At 40.5% G+C, this 18,034-nt stretch overlaps 1 protein-coding gene across 2 annotated transcripts in view; it reads left to right on the top strand.

The window, feature by feature from the left end:
- The first annotated feature begins 6,697 nt into the window (after positions 1–6,697).
- COX10 (cytochrome c oxidase assembly factor heme A:farnesyltransferase COX10) overlaps positions 6,698–18,034 on the top strand; it is a 139,506-nt gene continuing 128,169 nt past the window's right edge. Inside the window, exons 1-3 of one of the 2 annotated variants that reach the window (XM_031003401.3) lie at positions 6,698–7,220; positions 11,895–12,028; positions 14,314–14,635. In XM_031003401.3, the coding sequence (XP_030859261.2) occupies positions 7,178–7,220; positions 11,895–12,028; positions 14,314–14,635 (499 nt within the window). In that variant the 5' untranslated portion in view covers positions 6,698–7,177. The remainder of the gene's footprint in view (positions 7,221–11,894; positions 12,029–14,313; positions 14,636–18,034) is intronic. The other variant, XM_055366914.2, reaches the window with a different exon arrangement.

Raw genomic sequence — 18,034 nt, forward strand, 5'->3', positions numbered from 1 at the left:
TCCTCCTATTGCTTCCTGTCCGCCTGCAATTCCTATGAGCACCACTCCAAAGCTTCTAGAATTCCCAGCAGCAGCTGAGCCCCATTTGCAGCTTTCCCAACACATAAAGAACCAGCTCTACCAGCTCCTGCTCAGGGACAAGAGCACCAGGGGTGCAGTGTCCCTCCTTAACAGCCTGAGTTTCCACTCCTCTAAGTTTCTCAGTTGTAATAATTCCAACTTCTTTTTGTTTCCCCAGCCATAGAGGTGGTAGCTTCTTCTTAGTTACCAGCACCCTAACTTTATTTTTGCCCTTTGGATTACCTAGTTAACAACTTTACAGCACATTAACCTTTCTTTAGGTTAAATTCTTTCAAATAATTAGTGTGATTTCTGTCTCCTGACTGGACCCTAGCTAATTCAGTAGTGTTATGTCATGAAGAGATAGTCTAATGAAGAAATCTTAAAATACCCTACACTTTCCCACACTGGGGTTACTTACTGTAGTTACAGGACCTTCACAAAGCCTCCAATGGAAGACAAGGCCAGAGAGAGGCCATTGTTTATTACCACATTAAGGTTCTGGCCCCATATGCTTATGTGGAAGCCCTAACTTTGGTGAGCAGGGTTAGATCTGGTGGGTCTGACAAGGAGGGGCCTGAGCACCCTCCTTTTCCCTGGGCCTCTTTCAAAGCAGAAGACCCATCTCAAGCAAGAGACATATTCAGACTCATCTTGTCATCACCTTCCCAATGTGATGGGACTAGGGGAAGAACAATCAAGGATGATGGGTAGGGGCGGGGGTTTATTTTGAGAGAGAAAAACCGAAAGGCCAGGAAAATCAAGAGACTGACTCCAAAGAGAGGATGTCAAGTGAAAACCCAGATGTTCATCCCTTTTCATCATCTCTCCAAAAGCCTGACTCTCAGGAGCATGCTCATTAATATCCTTGTTCTTAACCTATCCATATTAGCATTCCTTTCTGGGGATGAGGGGCACCCTTATCCTGGAGAACTCTAAGTAGAGTCTGGTGAACAAATTTTGAGATGCTAGCATGGTGAACAAGAATAAGGTAAGTTGGTCTTTAGGAATGTTTCCATGAAATAAGGAAGTTCCCATTTTCCACATCACAGATCTTAGGTCTGATAAATTGGGATCAATTGTCTAGCTCACGGTACCCTCATTCCTAAATAGCATAGGAGGCACATAAAAATTCTTATTTATTTTTAAATTTTGCTTTCTCTAGATTCATCAAATTGCTTCATTTTGATGAATAAACTTCATCAAATTGCTTTATTACAATACATTTTTGAATATTGTTACCCCTAAATTTTCCTTTTGAAAACACATATTTAAAAAACTATTAACATTTTCTTGTCATTGCTTGCTTATTAAAGCATACGGAGAGTCATTTAATAGCAACAGCTATCGCTTTTGACCTGACTATGAGCTAGGCACAGTAGCTCATTAACTTTACTATTAATCTATATTCACATTAATGGTATATTGTTTGAATTAAGCAGTACCACAGGGGGCAGAAAACCCAAACACCATGTTAACAAGTTAGAAGTTTATTTGTCTCTCATGAAACCAGTCTAGGACTGATACAGCAGTTCCACAAGCAGTAGAGACCCAAGCTCCGCCTATTTTATTGCTCTGCTGTCTTCAACATGTGGCTGGTATCTCATTATTAAGGACTCTCGGAACTTAAACACATTGCCTACGCTTGCATCCTACTGTTGAGAATCAGTTGCAAAGTCACACCCAGCTGCAAGGGAGGCTGGGAAATGCCTTTATTCTGGACAGTTACATCTTCCACTCTACATGAGGAGGGAAGAGCTTTTGGTAGATGATGAGCAGTCTGTCCAACACAAGGACCTTTGATCTCCTTGAGTAGCTCTTCCTAATTTAAAAACAGGTTTATTGGTAGATAATCCACATTCTATACAATTTGCCTATTTCAAGTGTACAATTAAATGATTTTTAACATATTCAGAGTTGTGCAACTATCACTAAAATCAATTTTAGAACATTTTCATCCTCCTCCATCCTAAATAAACCCTGTACCCATTAGCAGCCACTTCTCTTTTACCTCTACCCACTTTCCCAGCCATAGGCAACCACTAACCTATTTTCTCTCTATGGATTTGACTACTTTGGACATTTCATATAAATGAAACCATCCAATATGTGGTCTTTGGTGACCGGCTTCTTATACTTCGTATGTTTTTGTGGTTCATACATATCATGGCATATATTGGTACTTCATTTTCATTTTATGGCCAAATATTCCACTGTATGGAGATACAACATTTTATTTATACATTAATCAGTTGATGGACAATTGGGTTGTAGCCACTTTTTGGCAATTATGAATAATACTGCTATGAATATTCATATATAAATTTTTGTGTGGATGTATGCTTTTATTTGTCTTGAGTCTATTCCTGGGAGAGAACTGCTGGATCATACAGGTCCATGTTTAACTTATTAAGGAACAGCTAAACTGTTTTCTAAAGTGACTACATTATTTTATATCCCCATCAGCAATCTATGAGGGTTCCAGTTTCTCCATATCCTCGTCAACACTTGTTATTATTTGACTCTCTGATTACAGCCATTGAAGTGGATGTGAAATGATATCTCATTGTAGGTTTGCTTTCCATTTCCCTAATGACTAATGATGTTAAGGTTTTTTTTCCCTCATGCTTCTTGGCATTTGTAAGTCTGCTTGGGAGAAAGTCTATTCAAATCATTAGCCTACCCTTAGGTTTTGAAATCTATTGTTTTCAAATACATAGTTCTGGGTCAACTGGTTACATCCTGCATACTAGGATGGGATTTTTTTCTCCTTTTAGCTCCTAGAGAAAGCTGGGTCTTTATCTATTGTGGGAAATTCAGCAAGGCTTAGAAAAAGTTAGCATTTACTTCGAAGTCATGTGATATGGTATAAATTGCAGATTTTATTCAGTACATGTAGACTTTCTGAGAAGAAATCCTATTTGAAAGCAAAGGAGCAGCCAACCTACAGGACAAGATGGAACTAGAGTATAGGTTAGTTTCCATTTTCTAGGTTCTCAAGATTTTTAAATATTAATTTTAAGAAACAAGGTACAAAGCTTTACGAACACTATTCAAAAATATATAAGCAGGCTGAGCACAGTGGCTCACGCCTATAATCACAGCACTTTGAAAGGCTGAGGCAGAAGGATAGCTTAAGCCCAGGAGTTCAAGATCAGCCTCGGCAACACAGTGAGACCCCTGTCTCTACAAAAAATTTAAAACTTAGCCAGGCATGCTGGTATGTGCTTATAGTCCCAGTTACTTAGGAGGCTGAAGCAGGAGGATTAACTAAGCCTGGAAGGTTGAGGCTGCAGTGAGCTATGATCACACCACTGCACTCCCACACAGGTGACAGAGTGAGACCCTGTCTCAAAAACAAAAACAAAAAAAGAAAAAACATAAGTGAGTGGTAACGACCATATTAACACAGAATTGAATGATATAACTCAACTTTCTGTAATTATGGAATAATATATATAATGCTTTTAGCTAAAAATAATGATTTCAGTTATTTACATCTATTTAATATTTTAGTTAAAAAATAATGGTTTTGATTACTTATATCTCTTTCCACAAGTGATACTAAACATAGCTTGTGAAATATATTTTGCTTGAAATGTGAAATGCAAAGTCAAATAAATACCATATCTAATTGTGGAGCCCTATACTATTCCATTAATGAAGATGCTACAGGTAGACTGAAGGACAAAAAAAAAAAAGACAATATAATGAAATGGAAAAAATGCTAACTTGGATGTCTAGCGTCAATGTTCTGTCACAGAGTAAATCACTTAACCTCTCTGGACCTGGATTTACAAATCTAGAAATGAAAAGGTAGAGAGCTGTATGGATTTCTGAGGCCTATCTCTAAAAGTCCTATTTCCCGTTTTAATGGTATTTCATAAAATGGGTTGTGTTCAAAATGTTTGGAAAGCTGTGGGTCAAACAGTTATGATACTCTTTCAGTTACTCATCCAAAATCTATTCCTCACTTCTTCCTTGGTTTAACGTTAATTTGATTTGAGACAGCAATATGGCTGGGTCCACAGTGATGAACTGAGACTGGCCTAACCCTGTTTTCAGCTTTCCTTGCTTCCCTTGCAGCTACTCATGGCCAAGTCAATGTATATGGCCATGGAACCCTCTTCATTCCAGAAGTATCTCCAAAGGATTACTTTTCTGGAGAGTATGATGGCCTAGGCTAACTTTACTATATAAATAGTAGATAGATAAGTGCATTTCCTGGCCAGTAAAGCCAGAATGTGTTATCTCTGAGGCATTTCTTCCATAAAACATTTACTCTAATTTTTTTTTTTTTGAGACGGAGTCTTGCTTTGTCACCCAGGCTAGAGTGCAGGGGTGCAATCTCAGCTCACTGCAACCTCCGCCTCCCGGGTTCAAGCAATTCTCCTGCCTCAGCCTCCAGAGTAGCTGGGATTACAGGTGCTCACCACCACGGCCAGCTAAGTTTTGTATTTTCAGCAGAGACAGGGTTTCACCATGTTGGCCAGGATGGTCTCAAACCCCTGATCTCAGGTGATCTGCCCACATTGGCCTCCCAAAGTGCTGGGATTACAGGCATGAGCCACCACGCCTGGCCTCTAATTTCTACAAATAAATAAAAACCTATGCATTCATTTGTGTACTTGGCCTTGCCTTGTGTCCATTTTTGGAAAAAAATTTAAAACAAAGGAAATATCTGTTGGTCAAGAAGGTGCATGTCTATTAAACCCCTTGCCTATCATAAGCCTAGAGAACTTGGGAGTTAGTGAAATATAACATTCATGTTAATCAACCTTTTAGACATGGTTGTGTTGTGAAGTAAAAGCTGGAATCCAGTATTCTCAGTTCTGTATATCATTATCACCAGCGGTGCTTTAAAGAGAAAATTACAGGTCTCTCTACATCTATCATACACCTCTTCAGATTCAATGGGTCTAGAGGTGGCTTAGACATCTATAATTTTTTAAAGTCCTACATTTGATTGTGATAGGCTGCCAAGGTGAAAAACACTAAGTTTTATAAATCACAGAAGCTATGACTCTTCAAGATGCTTAGGTGAGTAATGCCTTATGGCATGGTGAAAATAACACTCTCACAGGTTTCAGGGACTCAGGTCTTGGTTCTGGCACTCAACAGCTAGGTAACTTTGAGCAGATTACTTAAAACTCTCTGGGCCTTAATGTGCCAGACTTAGAGAGGATAACTTTTGCTCTAGGTTTAAACAACAAGTGTTTATAAAAGCACACGGAAAATTATAAAGAGTTCAGAAACTTTTAACGTAGTACTTAATGCTATTTTCCTCTTTATGGAGTGTCCTTTCCCTTTCCTTTATGCTGTAAAAATCTTTTTTTTTTTTTTTTTACTTTCAGATCTAGGGTACATGGGCACAACGTGCAGGTTTGTTACATATGTATACATGTGCCATGTTGGTGTGCTGTACCCATTAACTCGTCATTTACATTAGGTATATCTCCTAATGCTATCCCTTCCCCCTCCCCCCATCCCACGACAGGCCCCGGTGTGTGTGATGTTCCCCTTCCTGTGTCCAAGTGTTCTCATTGTGTATGCTGTAAAAATCTTACTGTTCCTTCCAGAGCACCAAGTTTAGATCTCTGAAGCTTTCCTTAAACCAACTGCACAGAAATGTTACCTCATCAGGGTTTCTGCAGCACTTTGTATACTACCCCTATCACACTGATAGTGACAATCGACACCCTCTTGTCCCCTCATTGGTCTAGTGTTAAGCTCCTACAGAATCGGGCGGGGGGGTGTCTTAATCTCTTCAGCGTCCCCTGTGCCTAGCAATGTTAGTTGAGGTGAACCAAAACGGCTATCCTCTCATCATTGAAAACACAGAAAAAAATGGCCTTTTTAGAACCCAATTACCTATTTTTTCTCTTCTTTTTCAAAAGCGGAATCTTTTCTTCAATCTACTTTTAACTTGTGGAACCCCAATCTGAAAAGAAGACCGAGGGGTTGGGGGATGCTGAGATCTACCCCGGTAATCACAACACTTAAGATAACACAGGTAATAATCCATTAGTGCCTGTACCTAGTAGGTGCCTGGCTACCCATGAAACACATTTATCTAATTCTCTCAACCTCTTATAAAAGATGTACCATTATTACTCCATTGTATTGCTAGATAACTGAGGTTCAGAGGACTTAGGTAATTTGCTCCAACAAGGTCACAAGGCCAGAACTAGAATACGGATTTCACTCCAGACCACCAAATCTGAACCTCTACATGCAATCTGGAGATATCTGGATGATTCAGTTCCTTTAGTGTGGCTCAGAAACAAGTAACCCGGAGTTCCTCTGGGCTCCCATTTGATAGAGACTATGGTAAAGTGTAATTGATTAGACGTGGAGGTGGAAGCATCCCCACGAGAACCATTTCCTCATGATGCTCCTGTCACCGGGAAGTGTTCTAATTTTAACTTTATTTTTATTTTAAAATTTATTTTTAGAGACAGGGTCTCACTGTGTCGCCCAGACTGCAGTGCAGTGGCGCAATCACTGCAACCTCGACCTCCCAGGCTCAAGCGATCCTCCCGCCTCAGCCTCCTGAGTAGCTGAGACCACAGGCACGCGCCACCACACCTGGCTAATTTTACATTTTTTGTAGAGGCGGGGTCTCGCTTTGTTGCCCAGGCTGGTCTCGAGTTCCCAGGATCAAGCGATCCTCCCGCCTCGGTCTCCCTAAGCACTGGGATTGCAGGCGTGAGCCACAGCGCCCGGCCGCTGTAACTTTAAATTGCCCGGGAGGACGCTGCAGCCCAACCCTGCCCACCTCACCCGGTCACCGGAGGATGCCTGTCAACTTCTGGGAGCTGCAAGCGCGGGCCGGCCAGTCGTCCGCGCGCGGCTTTTTCTTCAGGACAGCGGAGGCACACCGTGCTTTGCGGTTCCCGGAAGTCCTTCAGGCCTCAGACCTGTCAGCCCGCCACACTCCAGCCAGTCCCTTCCGATCACCTCCAGACACCACGCTCTCCTTTCGGAACCCTCCCGCCGGAAGTGACGGCCCGGAACTACTCCCACAGGGGGGCGGGGAAGGAAGATGGCGGCGCCCAGCGTCCCGTGAGGAGAGAGGACACAGGGATCCCGGGGAGCGGCCCCAGACTCGTAAATTATGGCCGCATCTCCGCACACTCTCTCCTCACGCCTCCTGACAGGTACTGTACCCGCCTTGGGCACGACCTTGGGGGAACTTCTTCTCTTATTACCACGTGCGAGGCCGTGGTTCCGGCTGGCTGCAACCTTGGGGAGCCCTTGGCGAGGTTGGCCGGCCACCGGTGTGGTGGGGGAAATGACCTCTGGAGTAGCTTGGAGTGAAGAGGCCACGGAGCTAGGGTCCAGTTTGCACTGTGGCTTTAGTGGTCCACACAGCCTCCTCCATCCGGCTTCTGCGGAAGAGCGGTGTCTTTCTGCTTCTTTAGGTTTTCAGATAGCGGAAGCTGGAGGAGAGGGCAGAGCAGAACCCTGGGGTTCCACAGTCCTCCTTATCAGAGCCTCAGCTTCTAGCCACTGGCTTGCAATGACAAGGAAGGTGCTTTGCTTCCACTCAGAAGCCTTGTTCCAATATAAAGGGTCATGATGACAACGGTGATGATAATGACAGTTGCAGACAGCGGAGTGTAGTCCCCATCAGACTTTTGTCTCTGTACCGCCAGAGTGGTCTTTAATATCCTTTCACTCGAAGAAACTAGTGACAAATGTATATTGGAGCTGGAATGTTCTTCCTTGACTCTTGGTAATGGCTCATCTCAAATGTCACCTTTTCAGAGAGGCCTTAATAGAGACCACCCTATATAAACTAGGGCCCCCTACTTCTTTCTTTTCACATCATTCCATTTATTTCTTTCATTATGGTTAGCACAGTCTATACTTGTTTATTTATATACTCGTTTATTATTTGTTTTTCCCAACTAGAATATAAACCTTGTGATGGCAGGGACAGTGTCCATCTCTGGTTTACCTCTGTGTTTCCAGTGCCCAGAACAGTACTTAGTGTACATTGTTTGCTCCCAATAGTTATTTGTTGATGGATGCAATTTGTCCCCATGGAGATCTTAAAGAGGACGTTAGATGATTAACTGATGGTTGTGTGAGGAATGTGATGCCGGTGGTGCATATTAGAGGCCAGATAAGAGAAGCCAGGGACTGCCTTTTGATCACATCCCAGAAACTTTTTTCAGTTGTCACCTACCACACACAAGCTCTCTGCACCATCTGGTGATGTTGACACTGTGACTCCATGAAATTGCGTTCTTCATTCTTCTTCGTAATGTTATTTTATGGCTGTCTTCTGGTCTGTGTGATTGCAGGGCAATTCATTTGACTTTTCTGGAATTGAGTTTACTCATCTATAAAATGACGTAATTGAAGTAGGTGATCTCAAAGGTCCTGTTTGGTTTGTAAAGTCGAGAGGTAGAATAGATGAAACAGGATTGGCTAGGGTCTGGTAATTGTTGAAGCTTGGGGATAAGTAATGGCGGCTCATGGTACTCTTCTGCTTTTACACATGGCTGTGATTTTCCATAATGAAAAGTTTGTTGTTTGTTGTTTTTTAAAGTCCTGTGATTCTTTTTTGAATCACTTCTTTGTTACATTCTACCATCCATGACTGTGAATGTTCTTTGATCCTGATCCTGGGCACTCATTCTCAGAGAACTCATCCTTTTCTATTGCTTCAAATATCTCCTCTGTATGGAGGTTTTTCCAGCATGCATCCTTCAGATTAGCTGTTTTTCTGCCTTTCCATTCTAATTGTCAGCTATAGGACAATTCTGCTTGACTACTGTGAATTGCCCAGTTCCAGTAGGTGGGCTGCATGTGGCCCATATGGTTTGTTGCTGCATCAGTCTTTGCAGTGGTGGTATGGAAGGAATTAATAGACAGCTTACTCTCTGAAGCTGTGAACATAATTGCCAAAAACTCTGCTAGTAAGTGGTCTGTATAACTTCCTGTGATCCATTTGGAAGATCTACTAAGAGAGCTTGATGGGGAAGCAGCATGGTGGGACGAGGTGGCAGAGAAGGTAAACTGGGACAGTGTTAGTGATCGAGTAGTATCATGCCTGATTTTGCTTCTAAAAGTTCTAAGTATTTTACAGCCATTTAAAAACTGTCATCACTGGCTGGGCGCAGTGGCTTACACCTGTAATCCCAGAACTTTGGGATGCCAAGGCAGGTGGACCACTTGAGGTCAGGAGTTCAACACCAGCCTGGTCAACATGGTGAAATGCCCTCTCTACTAAAAATAACAAAAAAAAAAAAAAAAAAAAAAATTAGCCAAGTGCAATGGTATGCACCTGAAATCCCAGTTACTTGGGAGGCTGAGGCAGGGGAATCGCTTGAACTCAGGAGGCAGAGGTTGTAGTGAGCCAAGATCGTGCCACTGCACTCCAGCCTGGGTGACAGAGTGAGACTCCATCTCAAAAAATAAAAAAAAAAATAAAAAATGTCAGCATTTTTTAGCTATTTGTCTCCTTACCTAATTTTAAACGTCCTAAAATCAGGAGCCAGTGTTGATGGTGAATAATAGATATGGTCTTATGCTTCCAGAATTTTAATGTATCTATTATAATCTTTGTGTATCTCCAAACTTACATTTGTTTACACAAGGCTGAAATGTCTTTCAGTTTCTAGGCACTGATTCATAAAAATGTGACATGTTTCAACGAAATGAAATGTCAGTTTCATAGCTGTTTTTTCTTCTTACTACCATTCTGTAAAATCTCAGTTTGACCCACGTAATCTTTTTGTTGTTGTTGTTGAGATGGAGTTTTACTCTTGTTGTCCAGGCTGGAGTGCAATGGCACAATCTTGGCTCACTGCAACCTCCGCCTCCCAGGTTCAAGCAATTCTCCTGCCTCAGCCTCCTGAGTAGCTGGGATTACAGATGCCCACCACCACGGCCGGCTAAGTTTTGTATTGGAGACGGGGTTTCACTGTGTTGGCCAGGATGGTCTCGAACTCCTGACCTCAGGTGATCCCCCAACCTTGGCCTCCCAAGTAGCTGGAATTACAGGCATGCACCACCATGCCTGGCTAGTTTTTTGTATTTAGTAGAGATGGGGTTTCACCATGTTGGTCAGGCTGGTCTCGAACTCCTAACCTCAGGTAATCCACCCATTTAATCATGAGAGTTATTTTCCAAGGTGGTTCCAAGACAAACACATTTTCATGTTTATGGAAAACAAGCATGTCATAATTAACTCAGGTTTGAGACTATAATTTCAATGAAGAAGTGATTTATCTCCAGTCTAAGAAAATTGTGATGTATTTCTTGGGGTTGTGATAGTTCTCCTTCCCATAGTCCAGGTGTGCTGTGTGGGCTATCTAGTCATCAAACATTATTTCCTTATTATATAAAAGTGCTCTGCTAGCTGTTGTACAAAGGTGGTGAGTATTCTTGCCATCAAGGAACTAAAAAATTAGATGATGGGAACAATTTGCTTGAAGAAGTGTCATGCAACATGGCATAAAGTGATAGAGTAGTTGACAAAGACAGAAAATTTGACAGAGTGGTGTGCAAATAAGGAAACGATAGAAACAGATGCACAAATTGTGAAATATGTGGTGTTTTCAGTGGAGGGTCATGGGCGATGTTGCTTTGGTGGGTTGTGTGAGTAATATGTATTTAGTAATATGTAACAGGAAGAAAACTGTTGCCTCTGGGAACATGGATTGGAGAGGAGAGGAAGTATTGAAGGCAGGAGGACTGGCTTGAATGCTGCTATCATTACCATAGTCCAAATGTAAGATGATGAATGTAAGATGATCAGTAAAAATGGGAAGAAGTGGACAGATCTGACCTATATTTCAGAGTAGATTGGACTTGATGATTGTTAATTGATAACAGGAGAGTTCAAGATGTTCCTGAAGTCTTCAGATGTTCCTGAAGTCTTAAATAAGTAATGGTTTTATGTACAATAGGGAACAGAGTAGAGATTGGTTGAAAATAAAACGCTCTTAAAGACATTTTGCAATCCATCCATATAGAGATACCAAGAGAGGAGATGGAAATAGACCTGATGACTCTAGAAATGGTTTGAAGATCAGAAATTATCCTATAATTACATTTGCTCAGGGACAATATTTAATGTTCAGAAAGAGGGAACATGAGTACCTTAAGGTGGCATACATAGCAAGAATAGACACCATCTGCAACTGAGAAATAGAATGCAGAGAACCAGGAGCACTTAGTGTCATGGAAGCCTTCGGGAGAATCTGTAGTGTTCTATGGCTTGTCGGAGGCTTGAATAGGAGGAGGACCAAGGCAGAGAAGCATTGGATTTGTTGATACTTGAGAGAAGTTTCAGTAGAATGACTAAAAGCCAAATTTAGATACAATAAAAATAGTTTATTCCTAACTAGATTGATAGAGTCATACTTTATTGAGAACTGTTTCTTCTTCCTTTTTGTTGTCTTACCCTACATAGTTAAAATATTAACCTGAAATCTATATATTTCAATTTATTGTCATTTATTAAGAAAAATTGTGCTTTTTATTTTCTGCTTTTGAAAAATTGACTGAACGGGTTGTTTTATATTTTCTTAAAAAGATATGTAGCGTGGTCATTTCAGCATTAAATGTAATAAAGCATAGTGATCCTGAAATGAAAATTTTCCCTGGCCCTTCTGAAGACCTACACTGACTTAAACAATGAGTAGGGCTGGTAAATTGCATTTATTCACAAATCTGGATTAGATTATTTCAAAGCTCTGACCCATCACACAGTGTAGCGCTTACCTTAGTGGCTGGCTTTGCTTCTGGGGAGGTATAGTCATCATTTGATAAGTACGAATCATTTAACCTTTCTTCCACTTCTCTCTCTATTATAGGTTGCGTAGGAGGCTCTGTCTGGTATCTTGAAAGAAGAACTATACAGGACTCCCCTTACAAGTTCTTACATCTTCTCAGGAATGTCAATAAGCAGTGGATTACATTTCAGCACTTTAGCTTCCTCAAACGCATGGTATGTTTAGAAGACCGTTCTTACTCTGTTACTTTCTGCCTTTATTTTTCTCTGTTGAGAGAATTTCAGAAATTCCTATTGAAGTTTTAAGAAATACTGTTTGAAAAGAACTTTTATTTAGTGTCCTTAAATTTATCCAAATGTCTCGTTTTGATTATTCTTAACCGAAACCAGAATAATTCTGGTGTTTGAGGTTAAAAGTATGATCCTGAACTTATTGATTAAGTTTAGAGAAAGACTGAAAACTTGTGGCATATTTCGACCTGGCCAAAATTGGGAAAAGCTGAACTGTTGTGATACATCTTTTAAAATTCTTTGGAGTTCCGTGACTATATCAGTAATAGAGAAATAACTGCTTTAACAGTGTGACCCTCTCATTTTCTTAAATCAGCAGTACATTTAAAAGTCTTTTTTAACAGTTGCACTTCTGAGTAAATTCAAACAATTCGACAGTTTTTATAATTTTCTAGCATTTTATAATAGACATTGATAACATACGTCAATCCAGGTTGACTCCATGAATTTGTGGGCAATATGGAACTTACTATTAATTGCCAGGAAGGCCATTTGCATTTTCTCAGATGGAAAAGGGTCATAGAATGGCAAAATGATAGCTGAAAACTCATAGTGCCAGCCTGAAAGAACAGCAGACTTATAATTTAAAGTCCTATTTTACATTTCTCTCATCTTTAACTTAAAACTTTAAATTAAAATCTTAATAAAACTCGATATGTTGATAAGAGATTTAAATTTCTAGAAATGTTCAGGCTTTTTAAGTTGGGGGTCAAGGATAATGGTGGATATTTAGAGGAGAAATTCAAATATGTGTAATGCCCTTTTTTATGTAAATGGAACTCTTCATTCATGAGTTTATAATTCTCTATTAAGACTAATGTATGTAATTTCAAATCTTTGTGATGTAATGGAAAAGGCACTTAACTAGTTATCAGCATAGGTGGCTCCACTCCCATGCCTGCCTATAGCTGGTTGTTGGCTGTTGATTTATCAGTTTATTTCTGAGGCTTAGTTTCCTTATCTGTAAGTTAAAGAGAGAGAAAGAGAGGAGATACTAATAATGATCTATCTTCTTTGACAACTGTTTAGAAGATTAAATGAGATATATATTATATAAAACTGTAAAGTACTTCACAAATGTTAGCAGTAGTTATTAATTTTGCTAGTAAGTGGTAGAGACTGACTCTACAGCCCACATTCTGTCTTCATCCTGCCCTGCTATAAAATCATTCAGCCGGCCAGGCGCGGTGGCTCACACCTGTAATCCCAGCACTTTGGGAGGCCGAGGCGGGCGGATCACGAGGTCAGGAGATCGAGACCATCCTGGCTAACACGGTGAAACCCTGTCTCTACTAAAAAGTAAAAAAGAAAATTAGCCAGGCTTGGTGGCGGGTGCCTGTAGTCCCAACTACTTGGGAGGCTGAGGCAGGAGAATGGCGTGAACCTGGGAGGCAGAGCTTGCAGTGAGCCGAGATCCTGCCACTGGACTCCATCCTGGGCAACAGAGCGAGGCTCCATCTCAAAAAAAAAAAAAAAAAAAAAATCATTCAGCCCTGGATTAGGCCTTACCACTGAGCCCCTCCCTATGCTGTTTGCCTGAGAACATGGAAAGTCAACAGGTTGACTTGGGCTCTTTTTTGTCTTTTTTCTTTTTTTTTTTTTTTTTTGTGAGACGGGGTCTCACTGTGTCGTTCAGGCTGGAGTACAATGGTGCAATCACAGCTCAATCTCCTAGGCTCAAACAATCCTGCCTTAGCCTCCCGAGTAGCTGGGACTGTGGGCATCTGCCACCATGACCCACTAATTTTTTGTTTGTTTTTGTAGAGACATTCCCTATGTTGCCCAGGCTGGTCTCATACTCCTAGGCTTGAGGATCCTGGGATTACAGTCATGAGCCACTGTGCCTGGCTGGGCCCTTGGTTATTGAAAACTTTTTTATTGTATTTGGAAGGTTAAGCCTCCAGGGAAAATTCTGGAGGAGATGAATAACAAGTAAATTTATTTTTCTTTCAAGGAACATATATTTCTAGGCTTTTCTAAACTACAGAAATTGAAAACCATTACTGAGACCTAAATTTTATTCTCCATATCGCTTAGTATAGTGATTTCCATATAGCACTCTATAAATACATGCCGAATTAACAGATATTAAAGCTGTGGGAAAAGCTTTCAAATAATGTAAAAGCTGGTCTGATTGAAGATGTTGCTAAACAACCATTTGAGAGCATTTGAGGCCTTGGTTTTATAGTAATGTGTGCTTTTTTGTTTAGTATGTCACACAGCTGAACAGAAGCCACAACCAGCAAGTAAGACCCAAGCCAGAATCAGTAGCATCTCCTTTCCTTGAAAAAACATCTTCAGGTCAAGCCAAAGCAGAAATATATGAGATGAGACCTCTTTCACCGCCCAGCCTATCTTTGTCCAGAAAGCCAAATGAAAAGGAACTGATAGAACTAGAGCCAGACTCAGTAATTGAAGACTCAATAGACGTAGGGAAAGAGACAAAAGAGGAAAAGCGGTGGAAAGAGATGAAGCTGCAAGTGTATGATTTGCCAGGAATTTTGGCTCGACTATCCAAAATCAAACTCACAGGTACTTTGTTTTTCTGATATACTTACTTATTTGAAACTTTATTTTTAGTGAAACAAAAAGCTAATTTTATTTACCACCTGAAAAGAATAATTTGGAACTGCAGGTCCTGTCTTAGTATTTTTCCTCTCTTCAATTTAACTGGGATTTGAAATTAAATTTTCTGAATTCTATTTACACAGAGTTGTAAATAGTATTGCATTGTAAGTATTGTATTAAAAATAGTCACCCTTTCCTTTGCAATTAAAGTTGAATGTTTATCCTGCTTATTTCCTTGTCTTTAGTGTTTTTACACCTACTGTAAAAATGCATAAGATAATACGTTTTGTCAACTTGAGTTCTGGAATGGGAAGAATTGCACTACTGGGCTTGATATGAATCCACAGTGGCCACTGAGTCTCCCAGTTCACTTCTGTGTTTTGCTTCTTGTAGAGCCTCTGGGGTTGTCACAGGTCTGTGGGGATGTAGGGTGCATTTTTCCTGAAAGGAGATTTGGAACCAGATTTTGTTTTTTAACCTAATTCTAGCATGCTGTGCCAAATTGTATTGCCATAATTAAGTGATTTGGTTGTCACAGTCACCCTGTAAGTCAGGCAGAGCATCATTATTATCCCATCATATAGCCAAGCTTTGACTTAGCTTATTCTGGGCTAACCCTGTTTAGAAGGTATGTTCTGGGTCATGCTGCAACTTGGGGGGAGACCTGGTTTATTCTTCTTAAATGAGAATAAAGAGACTGAATATAATGTATGAATAGTAAGAGTAAGCCAGGCCTCTTTGAGGACAGAAAGTGGTAAATAATGTTAGAGTCAGATGAAAAGATGAGACAGGGAGGCTTTTGAGAGCAGAGAAGGATCAGGGAAAGAGTGATTTTTTTTTTTTTTTTAAAGAGACTTGAGCCTGAAATTCAAGGCAAAAGGAGGTAACGAGACAACTTCTCTCCTTAGTGACCAGCTTTACTTAAAGAAAGTTGTTTTTGAAGAAATGATGAATAGACACAGGGGCTTTGGTGAAGGAGCTAAAAAGTCTTGGTAAGACTTGTGTAATGTAACTCTAAAACAGTGAGATGAATTCTCTGTGATAAGCTTGAAAACATGTCTCAGTGGTTTATGGTCACTAAGCAACGAATCAGCATGTTTCTAAAGAAACTCTCTTTTGTCATTTACACAAGTGGCCTGAGTGTCATGCTGCTGACAAGTTAAGAATGACTATAGATAAGTTATGCTTATAATGCTGCCACCCCAAAAATGAGGCCTCTGAACCCGTAGGCATCAGATGTGGCCTCTGTCAACAGCAGGAGCTTCATGTGTGCCATCACTTAGCACGTCCACCCTGCAGATTAGCTCTCGTCTCTTGTTGTCCCATTTCTGTCAGTTACAGCATTCTTCGCTTCCTTCAGAGGAGAAACCTTAGAACCAGTCTTCTTCACTTTTTGCTCTCCGCTCTCCCCTTCATCTTGAGTCTAATTTCTGTCACCAGCAGAATCTTTTGTAAGCCCTGTGACATTTGCTTTCCCATCCTCATTTCTGAAGCTGCCATCCTAGTTTACATTGGAAACACGGGAGGCTGTTGGTTTTTGCAGCAGCTCCTAACTGTTCTTTCTTTTGTTCTCTGCCCCACTTACCCTGCCGTTCATGCTGCCCAGGGTTGCCAAACTAACTTACCCAAAATATTGCTTTCGATTTTCCTAACTTATACGAGTCTATAGTTTCTCCATATTATCTTCTGTCTCAACCCTGCTTAGTGTTAAAGGAGCACTGTAACCTGGGATGATCAAACTGTTCCTCAGAATCAACCTTTTTTCCCTTTCCCTGTCCCTCCACCCTACCATTGAGGCCAGTCCTTCCACCCCACCATACTTGTTCCCCTGCCTCCATGGGAAACTGGTCTGCCTGTCTTATATCCAGTCAGATCCTTTCAAGGCCTCTGTTAATCCTGCTCTTGGCCCCAGTCTCCCTTTTCAAAACTTGGAATATGGCTTTGAAGTCAAGCACACTTGAGTTCAGATCTTGGCTCTGACATTTACTAGCCAGTGAGACTTTGGGCAGTTCCTTAACTTTATTGAGATGATATCCACATCTGTAAAGTAGGAATAATAATAGATCATTTAAGAATTAAATAATTAATGCATATAAAGCATACAACAGCGTGCTGGACACATGGGAGACACTGCAAGTTTCTAAATAAGTATAGGTGAACATTTGATTGTCTGCTTAATGTGTATTATATTTCCCCTAAGGTTGTTTTTGCCTGTGGAGGGACTTGAAGTGAATGAATATTTACTCGGCAGGGAAGATGAGAAGGAGAATTTTAAGTAGAGGGAAGAGTCTTTGCAAAAGCAAAGGAGTCTCAGTTATCCTGGCACATTCAAAAAGCTGCACTGGGACTATGAGTAGCAATAGTATGACCTGAGTATCATATAGGAGAGGTGCTTATTAAGATCGAAGAGTTAGGCAGTGGTCATGTTGTCATATTGGCATGTATATCAGGCTAAAGTGTTAGATCATAGCCATGGAAAGTTCTGGAAGCTTCTTTGGAGGGATATGATCACTTTGTGTTTTGTCTTATTTACCTTTTACATATTTTAAAATTTCCATTAAATTAGTATAGGCTTATTATAAAAAAGAATTCAAATAATACAGAAGCATATATTTTAAACTAAGAAAGTATCCTTTCCCACCATTCTAGATAAAAACCCCTGTGTGAAATGTCGCCTTCTCTATATAGACACATATGCAGATAGAGCTATGGTTGTACATTTTCTTCAAAAGAAATAGGATCATTATATATATATATATGTATGTATGTATGTATGTATACACACACACACGCAGTTTTGCAACTTGCCATTTTCTTATGACAGTATAGTTTTCACTGACAATATTCACTACATACTATTCCATTGTATGGATCTGCCATTATTAACTAGTCTTCTGCAGGCAAACATTTGTGATATTTCCAAATTTTTTACTATTAAAAGCAACTCTGTTACTAACTTTTATGTATATGTCTTTGTATACTCATGTGAGTCTGCCTTTAGGATCAGTACTTAGAAATGTAATAGCTAGCTTTAAACATTTAAATCTTTGATGAAACAACAAATTTGTTTCTAAAAAGATAGTATAATTAATTTACCCTTCCCCTCAACAGCATTTGGGAATTAGACTTTCTTTTTTTTTTTTTTTTTGAGACGGAGTCTCTCTCTATCGCCCAGGCTGGAGTCCAGTGGCGAGATCTCAGCTCACTGCAAGCTCCGCCTCCCGGGTTCACATCATTCTCCTTCCTTGTAGCTGGGACCACAGGCACCTGCCACCACGCCCGGCTAATTTTTTGTATTTTTAGTAGAGACGGGTTTTCACCATGTTAGCCAGGATGGTCTCGATCTCCTGACCTCGTGATCCG

This window comes from Gorilla gorilla, chromosome 19, assembly GCF_029281585.2.
Source record: "Gorilla gorilla gorilla isolate KB3781 chromosome 19, NHGRI_mGorGor1-v2.1_pri, whole genome shotgun sequence".
NCBI classification, from domain to species: domain Eukaryota; kingdom Metazoa; phylum Chordata; class Mammalia; order Primates; family Hominidae; genus Gorilla; species Gorilla gorilla.